The 8,423-nt window shown below is 53.6% G+C and overlaps 1 protein-coding gene across 5 annotated transcripts; it reads left to right on the plus strand.

Annotated features, from left to right (window-relative positions):
* The first annotated feature begins 733 nt into the window (after nt 1–733).
* Ulk3 (unc-51 like kinase 3) lies at nt 734–6,490 on the plus strand. 5 transcript variants are annotated; one of them, XR_005870236.1, is made up of 16 exons: nt 734–955; nt 1,518–1,658; nt 1,742–1,862; nt 2,303–2,407; nt 3,057–3,200; nt 3,352–3,458; nt 4,085–4,240; nt 4,377–4,482; nt 4,677–4,717; nt 4,969–5,071; nt 5,166–5,268; nt 5,355–5,433; nt 5,504–5,544; nt 5,945–5,992; nt 6,117–6,183; nt 6,284–6,490. XR_005870236.1 is itself a non-coding variant. In XM_040729684.1 (16 exons), the coding sequence occupies exons 1-16, from the start codon at nt 854–856 to the stop codon at nt 6,298–6,300; spliced, it is 1,443 nt and encodes a 480-aa protein (XP_040585618.1). In that variant the 5' UTR covers nt 738–853; the 3' UTR covers nt 6,301–6,490. The 5 variants fall into 5 exon arrangements, 4 of the variants coding, with proteins under 4 accessions (XP_040585619.1, XP_040585620.1, XP_040585618.1 ...); XM_040729684.1 differs by having other exon boundaries at nt 738–955; nt 5,204–5,268; XM_005069318.4 differs by having other exon boundaries at nt 739–955; nt 3,376–3,458; nt 5,204–5,268.
* Nucleotides 6,491–8,423: the final 1,933 nt, after the last annotated feature.

An 8,423-nucleotide genomic window follows, 5' to 3' on the forward strand; every position in this document is an offset into this window, starting at 1 on the left:
CTGTAATGAGATCTGGTACCCTCTTCTGATGTGTACATGGAGGCAGGGTGTTGTATTCTAAATAAATAAATTAAAAAAAAAAAAGATCCTTGGCAGCTGGACTGTGGGAAACTGTCAAGCCACTCAACTCTGAGGAGAAACCCCTTCCGAGAGTGAAAGGCAGAAGGGAGGACCCTGGTAATGGCAACTTGGCCTCTTCCAAAGGAATTAAATTATTTTTAGCCAGGCGTGGTGGCACACACCTTTCGTCCCAGCCACTTGGAAGGCAGAGGCAGGCAGATCTCTTGAGTTCAAGGCCAGTCTGGTCTACAAGGTGAGTTCCAGGACAGCCAAGGCTACTCAGAGAAACCCTGTCTCGGAAAAACAAATTTTTAGAAATATTCTACTGTATGTGTTGTGTGTGCTCCAGGGCGCGTGTGGTGATCAAAGAACAGCTTGCTGGAGTAGGTTCCCTTCACCCAGTGGGACCCAGGGATCTTCTTGCCCCTCTGCTTCTGGTCTTAGAGGGCAGAAGGCCAGGCTCTTCCTCCCGCCCGCAGTGTGGGTGGGCCCTAAGATGCTGTGTGCTGAGAGAGGGTTTCCCATGTGATAGTGTCCTCAATCCTCGACCTACTTCCGCTACGCCCACTCAAGCCTGAGTATCTGAAAACCGGCCAGCCAGTCCTTGGCAGAAGGTGTCACCAAGCCCGCGGCAGGCAGGGAGGAGCTTCGGAGGGGAGGCGTCGAGCTGCGCTTCCGGCGGGCGGCGCTGGGGCCGTGCGGAGTCCCGCCCCGCCGCCCCTCGAGCGCCCCCACTTCGCGTCGGGCCGGAACCTGCGCCCCGAACCAGGAAGCACCTGGCGGCGGGCGCGGGATGGCTGGGCCCGGCTGGGGTCTTCCTCGGCTGGACGGTTTCATCCTTACCGAGCGCCTGGGCAGTGGCACGTACGCCACGGTGTACAAGGCCTACGCCAAGGTGGGTGTGGGCGGGCCGTACCCGAGGTGTCCCGGCATCGGACACCCGGCTCCTGTGCCAGCAAGCCCGGCTGGGTGACGGGCCGGCTGGAGCAGGAGAGAGGCGACCGCCTGGTCCCAGGCGGGTGGAAGAGGCCGGAGCTGACCGCCCCTCATAGGTTTAAAAACAAACACTCCAGATTGCTCTGGAAGGGTGGGCGAAGACCTAAGGAACCTGGGTGTCAGCGGCTGAAGAACCGGCTCCGCACGGAGGTCGCCTTAGGGGCTGGGAGGAGTCTGAGACCAGAATCCCAGGAGGCAGGACCAGTTGGAAGGCGGAGTGGCCAGCTCTTCCAACAGTGACTTTCCTTTTTTTCTGGCCACTCTAGAATGTACTGCTGTAGGTTAGAAACGGGGATGGGTTGGGAAGGCAGGATTCCAGAATCCAGATGTCTCATTGATTTGAGAAGGGGAAGCTGGGAAACTTGGAGGCCTGTGGAGAGTGGATAGACCCAGGCAGGGGGAGGTTTGCAGAGGGACCCAGGCCCCCTCAAGACAGAGACCCCAAACTTTCTGTCCCACAGAAGGATACTCGGGAGGTGGTAGCCATAAAATGCGTGGCCAAGAAAAGTCTCAACAAGGCGTCTGTGGAAAACCTCCTGACTGAGATTGAGATCCTCAAGGGCATTCGGCATCCTCACATTGTACACCTGAAAGACTTCCAGGTGTGAGCCTGGGGCGGGGCTCCCTCCAAAGGAGGCTGGAGGAGGGACGCTGCCTACAGCTGTCTCTTTACTTCCAACCACAGTGGGACAATGACAATATCTACCTCATCATGGAGTTCTGCGCAGGGGGTGACCTGTCTCGCTTCATCCATACCCGCAGGATCCTGCCTGAGAAGGTGGCTCGAGTTTTCATGCAGCAGCTGGGTAAAAGCCCACGGCACGCCCCGTGTTCTCTTCCCTCTGCCAGAGCCTTGCCGTTTCCCATGTCCCTAGCACCTGTGGGGAGTTCAGGCTGCCACATGTAGAACATGATGTAAGAACCCTGTAGAGTCTTCAGGGCCCAGTAGGTGGAACCCAAGAGCTTTAGTAAGGAAGAATGCAAAGTCCTAAAGGGCTTGGGCTTCTCAGGAGGCTCCTAGAAGGAAGGGGGAGGGGTCCGACAGAGAGTGCAAAGAGCAGGCGTGTGGGAAAACTTAGAAGTGACAGAGTCCCAGGTGGCACATGCCTTTAATAGTGGCAGGAGCCCGTGCTTCTGTGTACTCTGTAGACCAGCCGGGGCAAAACCGCAGTAATGGAAGCCCTCTGATGGAAGCCTGCGGCAGGGAACTAGGCTCTGACTTATTTCCATGGGGCGGGCTCCCCAGCTAGTGCCCTGAAGTTCCTGCATGAACGAAACATCTCTCACCTGGATCTGAAGCCACAGAACATTCTGCTGAGCTCTTTGGAGAAGCCCCATCTGAAACTGGCAGGTCTGAGTCGGGAGCAGCAGGGTGACGTTTTAGAGGGGCAAACAGTGAGTTCCTTGCTGGGCTCCCAGCACCCTAGTTCCTAACCAGTCCCTCTGTTAGTCATTGGTGATAGGTCAGGAAATACAGGGCTGAGCCCATCACCAAAAGGTAGCACCCGTTCTCAGGCTGCACCACTTAAGCCCTGCAGTGTTGGTGGAGTTAGGGTTCACTCTGGGTCAGAGTTGGTCAGAGCCAGATCATTCTGGCTCAGTCTGGAAATGATGCCAGTGTGTGACCAGCATCCAGGGTCAGTCTGTGAGCAGTCTGTCATTAGGATTAGGTCTCACTCAGCCTGGACAGCTGAGGAGAATATGAGCGGAAGGGTGGTCGTGGCCTCTGAAAACATTTGAAGAATGGACTTGAGTTTGGAGGCCTGAGAAAATGACCTAGCTTGGTCCTGGGGCGGGGTAGGGGGGAACTCAGAGGGCTTTCAGTGTACTTTGTGTTTTGAGATGGGCTTGTTTAAGAGGCCATGTGCCACGAGGAGGGTTTCCACCCCAGAGGGTGATATAGGTCGAGTGCTGAGGGCCAATAGCACAGGGGAGGGGCTCTGATTGGAGTCACAGTAGCAGCTGAGATTTGAGCTCTGTGCCTGGCCTCTTTCCTGCAGACTTTGGCTTTGCACAGCACATGTCCCCAAGGGATGAGAAACATGTGCTACGTGGCTCCCCACTCTACATGGCTCCTGAGATGGTGTGCCAGCGGCAGTATGATGCTCGTGTGGACCTCTGGTCTACGGGGGTCATCCTGTATGGTGAGACCTTTATTCCCTAGCTTTCCACCCTGATTACTCTGTATTTGGGCAAGGCTTCTCTGGGCCCCTCCTGGGTTCTAATGAGAATTGAGGGATTTTGGTTCCTTTCCCAGGGGTGAGCGAGGAGAGACTTAACCCTGTTTCCTTCCAGCCTCCCCTCTGCCTTCTTCCACAGAAGCCCTCTTTGGGAAGCCCCCTTTTGCCTCCAGATCATTCTCAGAGCTAGAAGAAAAGATTCGCAGCAATCGGGTTATTGAGGTGTGTCTTGCAGGGCATTGGCATCCACTGGGGAATGAAGGATTCAAAGCCCTAAGGTTCTTTTCCTTTTTCTTTTTTCTTTTGGTTTTTCGAGACAGGGTTTCTCTGTGGCTGTGGAGGCTATCCTGGAACTCGCTTGGTAGTCCAGGCTGGTCTCGAACTCACAGAGATCCGCCTGCCTCTGCCTCCCGAGTGCTGGGATTAAAGGCGTGCGCCACCAACGCCCGGCAGCCCTAAGGTTCTTATTCCACTGGTACAGACTGCAGTCTAGGCTCCAGGCCTTTCATGGTGGTGGGGCGTGTTCTACAGTGGAAGCCTAGAGTCTGGTCCATTCCTGAAGTCCAGATCAACCACAGCAGGAAATAAGTGACCTATGGGAGAAAGGCCATGATGAGCCAGACCCAGTCTTATAGTCCAGGGCTGGAGGCAAATTCCCATTTGATAGGGGCCTGGTAAAGGATGCTTGGCTTTCCTGCTGCTCATCACCAGGACCTGCCATGTTCTTTCCAGGTCTCAGATAATCCACTTACAAACATAAGCGCCTATGGGAGTTCCTAAGGGACCTTGGGCTTTGGGCTCAGCTGTTGGAACCCACTGTGATGTGGCCTTGATCTAATCCTGTGCAGCTCCCCCTTCGGCCCCAACTCTCCCTAGACTGCCGTGACCTGCTGCAGCGACTTCTAGAGCGGGACCCCAGCCGTCGAATCTCCTTCCAGGACTTCTTTGCCCACCCCTGGGTGGACCTGGAGCACATGCCCAGTGGGGAGAGCCTGGCACGAGCAGTAAGCAGACCAGTGGAGATAGGGTGGGCTGGGTCTCGTTTGTCCTGGTGGCCGCGAGGCAGGTGGGGTTCTGCCTGATGCTGGTTGGTGTGGCATTAGGAAGTTCGGTCTGACTGTTGATCCTCCCATCCCCCAGACAGCCCTTGTGGTGGAGGCTGTGAAGAAGGACCAGGAGGGGGACGCTGCTGCCGCCCTGTCACTCTACTGCAAGGCTCTGGACTTCTTTGTGCCCGCCCTGCACTGTGAGGCCCAGACCATTCCTATAACCTGGGTGCAGAAGGGGCAGAAATGGGGCCAGACTCCCCATTCGGTACCTTAGGGGACACGATGCAAAGATGAACCTGGAACTTGGTGTCTGAGGATTGCAGAGGGCTGACTGTGGGTGGGGCAGGGGTTCCCATACAGATTCCTCATATGAACCCTTCCCCTTCCTCAGACGAAGTGGATACCCAGCGGAAAGAAGCAATTAAGGCCAAGGTAGGGTGATCTCCCTAGGAGGAAATGGATGGCCATGGAAGGAGAGGACCCAGAGATCACAAGCCTCTGACAGATGGCACTCAGATTCGGAACCTCCTCTCTCATAGGATAGGGCTGGGGGAAGGGTTGGGTCAGATCAGTTTGTTTGATGTGTGGCCTGGTTAGTGTGAGGCAGTCACTGAGGACCAGATGCAAACTTGGATATGGGCACAGGCTAGGGGAACAGCCCTTAGCCTCTTATTCTCTTACAGGTGGCGCAATATGTGTCCCGGGCGGAGGAGCTCAAAGCCATTGTCTCCTCCTCCAATCAGGCCCTGCTAAGGCAGGGCACATCTGTCCAAGGCCTGCTTCGAGGTAGGCTTCAGTTCCTGACCCATGCACGCGTCTTGGCAACCCCGCTCCATCTTGACAGGGAGACTGAGGTGGACTTTCTGTGCAAAAACCACAGGCTTCTCCCCTCATTCTGAGCCTTTACTCTCACATCAGAGATGGCCCGTGACAAACCTCGCCTCCTTGCTGCCCTGGAAGTGGCCTCAGCTGCCATGGCCAAGGTTTGTGCTTTCTGGGAGGAGACCGGGTGGGATAGGAAGGAAACCGAGGGACAACGTGGAAGAATGTGTTGCCCCTCTGACTGTAGGAGGAGGAAGCAGGCAAGGAGCAGGATGCCCTGGACCTGTACCAGCACAGCCTCGGGGAGCTGCTGCTGCTGTTGGCAGGTAAGGCCCCACACCACTTCTGCCCCTGCCACTGACGGCCCTGGCCTCACCAGCTTCCCTCTCCTTACAGCGGAAGCCCCAGGCCGAAGGCGGGAGCTACTTCACACTGAGGTACTCAGTGGGGATGGGAGTCAGAGAGTGCGCTTTCCTCTCTTTTTACTCAGCTCGTGTGTGTGTGTGTGTGTGTGTGTGTGTGTGTGTGTGTGTGTGTGTGTGTGTGCTCGTGCGTGTATATCCTCTTTAGGTTACATATGGAGTTCCCCTGCTATTGGGTATTCTAAGACCCAAGGCCAGGGCTCAGAATAGTAAAGTCAGTAACTCGGGACTTCGGGTCATTGGAAAAACCAAAAGTCTGCTGACCTCCTGCAGGAGGGCCAGCTTCCTGAAGGAGGGAACTAATAGGGGGATCAGAGACCATGCATTCTGATAAGGCAGAGGCTCTAGGGAGCGGCGGGGTGAGGAGGCACTTGACTTGAAGCCCCCTCACTCTGGGCATGCCTTCTCTGGGCAGGTTCAGAACCTCATGGCTCGAGCTGAATACCTGAAAGAGCAGATCAAGGTGGGCATGGATGGGCCACACTGGGCAGTGGGTTGTGGGTTCTTCCTCTTTGTGGTTGTGTGTGCACTGTGACTTCTGAGTCTAGCTGTCCGCCTTACCCCTTGCCCTACTTTATGGCCCACAGATAAGGGAATCTCACTGGGAAGCTGAGACACTGGACAAAGAGGGACTGTCCGAGTCAGTTCGTAGCTGTGAGTCCTGCCCTGGGGTCTGACAGCCCATAACAGGGCTATAGGTTCTGCCTCTCTCGCCAAAGACCTAAGCCTGACTTTTCCTTTTAACCTCTCTTAGCTTGCACACTACAGTGACACTGGAAGTACTGGTGGATGGAACACAAGCCTAGAGAGAAGCTATGTACCAACCCAGGTTCATGCCTGGGCACCTGGTACCTCCAAGATGCCCACATCCTAGTTCCCAGAGTTCTCTGAATGTTCTCCACCCCCAGAGGACCTGGTGGCTGATGGACTGTGCCAGGTGTACTAAACTCTGGGAGAATTACTCTTTTGTTTTGTTTTTTTGCTTTTTTGGGTTTTTTTGTTTGTTTGTTTTGTTTTTATTTTCGAGACAGGATTTCTCTGTGGCTTTGGAGGCTGTCCTGGAACTTGCTCTGCAGACCAGGCTGGCTTTGAACTCAACAGAGATTCACCTGACTCTGTCTCCCAAGTGCTGGGATTAAAGGTGTGCGCCACCAATGCCTGGCTCCTGGGAGAATTACTTTAATATGGCTGTTATTAGGTGACACTGACCTAAGCCTGCTGACTTCAGAACATCATCACACCATGTTTTTTGCTCTGCAGAGAGTACATCGTGCCTCTTCAGGGCACTTCTGTTCCTTCCCTGCTACCAGGAAGCTGCTGCACCTGGGCCAGCCCATCCTGGGAGCCTTTATTCCAACCCCACTCCCGTTTTGCACTGGAATGGACACTCCAATACCCCTCAGGGACTACCTACCCTACAGTATGCATTCAGCCCTGCAGAACTCTCCAGTCTTCCTGGGAGCACACACCTGCCATCCTTTCAGTACTTTAAGACAATCCTTCATGCATGAAAGTCCTGTCCTTTGTAGGAGTGAAGTACATGTGAGAATTCCAGACCTGTCCCTGCCTTGGCATGGAGGAAGGGTCCTCATCTCTCCTACTTACAGCGGTTTTTTTTTGGGGGGGGAGGGATATGCTACACTAGTCATATAGTGGGCCCTGTACTAGAGCTGGGGCTTGCTGGGCCTGGGTATTCCCTTCTGTCCTATTAAGCCATGGGTATTTCCACAGCTTATACCTGGTGTGAGCTGGAGCCAAATTTACATATCTGGAATTAGTGGAAGTTTCTTTTTTTTTTTTTTTTTTTTTTTGCTTTATCAGGGCTATGCTTTTAATTTTTTTTCTTTTTTTTTTTCCTTTTTTTTAAATTTTATTTTCCAGTTTAAATTTAGATAAGAAACAAGGTTGCTTCACAAGTCAGTTCCAGGTCCCTCTCCCATTCCCTCCCTCCCTCCCTCCCAAGCCCTCCCCCCCTTCCCCCCAGAAGTTTCTTTTTTATATCATTATGTTGTTTCAAATTTTTGCGTTGAAGGCTGACTTTTGAATAAGGAACTGGGGAGCTATTCTGCATCAGATAACTCCAAACCACAAGCTGTGAGAGTTTCCTTTTTCGTGTGTGTGTGTGTGTGTGTGTGTGTGTGTGTCTGTCTGTCTGTCTGTCTGTCTGTCTCAGGGGTTATTTCTAAAGTCAGAGACCATTGGTGAGTTCTAATCATTCTACCCTTAACTGCCTCCTTAGGGCAAAGTAGAACATTCTCCTTGCTGGAGGCTGGATGTATGTAAAGAATGCATTTATTGTTTCTCTATTAAATTATTTTCCATACTTAGACATCTCTTCTTGCCTTGGAAAAATGTGTGAAATGGCCCTGCTCCTAACCCAGGAAAAGCTGGGGAACCTGACTAGACTAGGGTGGTCCCCAAGGGAAGTGACAGTTGCATATCTCCCTTTCGTCTCTGAGGACCCACTGACTGCCACCATCCCTGCCTGCCACCAGTGTGTGTTGGGGGCAAGGGTGCACAGGCCTGGGAGCCCAGCCAGGCCCATGCTCTGCATGTCTCAGGTCGTGGCAGATGGCAAGGCCGCTAAAACCCTCTCCTCTCTACACCCCACACTGCACACTCCATCCTGTACCCGTGTCCCCGGACTCATTCCTCCTCGATACGGGCCAGTGAGTGAGCAACAAGCTGGATTTTAGGAAAAGGGAATCTTTTAGCGTTTCTTCTCATTCCCCCAAAGATCCCTTGACTGGGGTAATTTCCAACAGTCTCTTGCCTTAATTATTCTCGGGCCTATTAACCATGAGTCTGATACAGGAGGGGCCAAGTCAGAAAGCATGAATTTTTTGAAGCCTTTGGCCTAGCCATTGGGGGGCAGTGTGGAACAGTGTATAAAG

This window comes from Mesocricetus auratus, unplaced genomic scaffold, assembly GCF_017639785.1.
Source record: "Mesocricetus auratus isolate SY011 unplaced genomic scaffold, BCM_Maur_2.0 Super-Scaffold_100022, whole genome shotgun sequence".
In the NCBI taxonomy this organism is placed as follows: Eukaryota; Metazoa; Chordata; class Mammalia; order Rodentia; family Cricetidae; genus Mesocricetus; species Mesocricetus auratus.

Bases quoted from the DNA above. Each gene is read 5' to 3' on its own strand.
- Ulk3 (XM_040729684.1), top strand. From the start codon at position 854: ATGGCTGGGCCCGGCTGGGGTCTTCCTCGGCTGGACGGTTTCATCCTT. The intron at 2,408-3,056 runs GTCTGAGTCGGG...TCTTTCCTGCAG, and splicing joins GCCCCATCTGAAACTGGCAG to ACTTTGGCTTTGCACAGCAC. The intron at 5,269-5,354 runs GTTTGTGCTTTC...CTCTGACTGTAG, and splicing joins CCTCAGCTGCCATGGCCAAG to GAGGAGGAAGCAGGCAAGGA.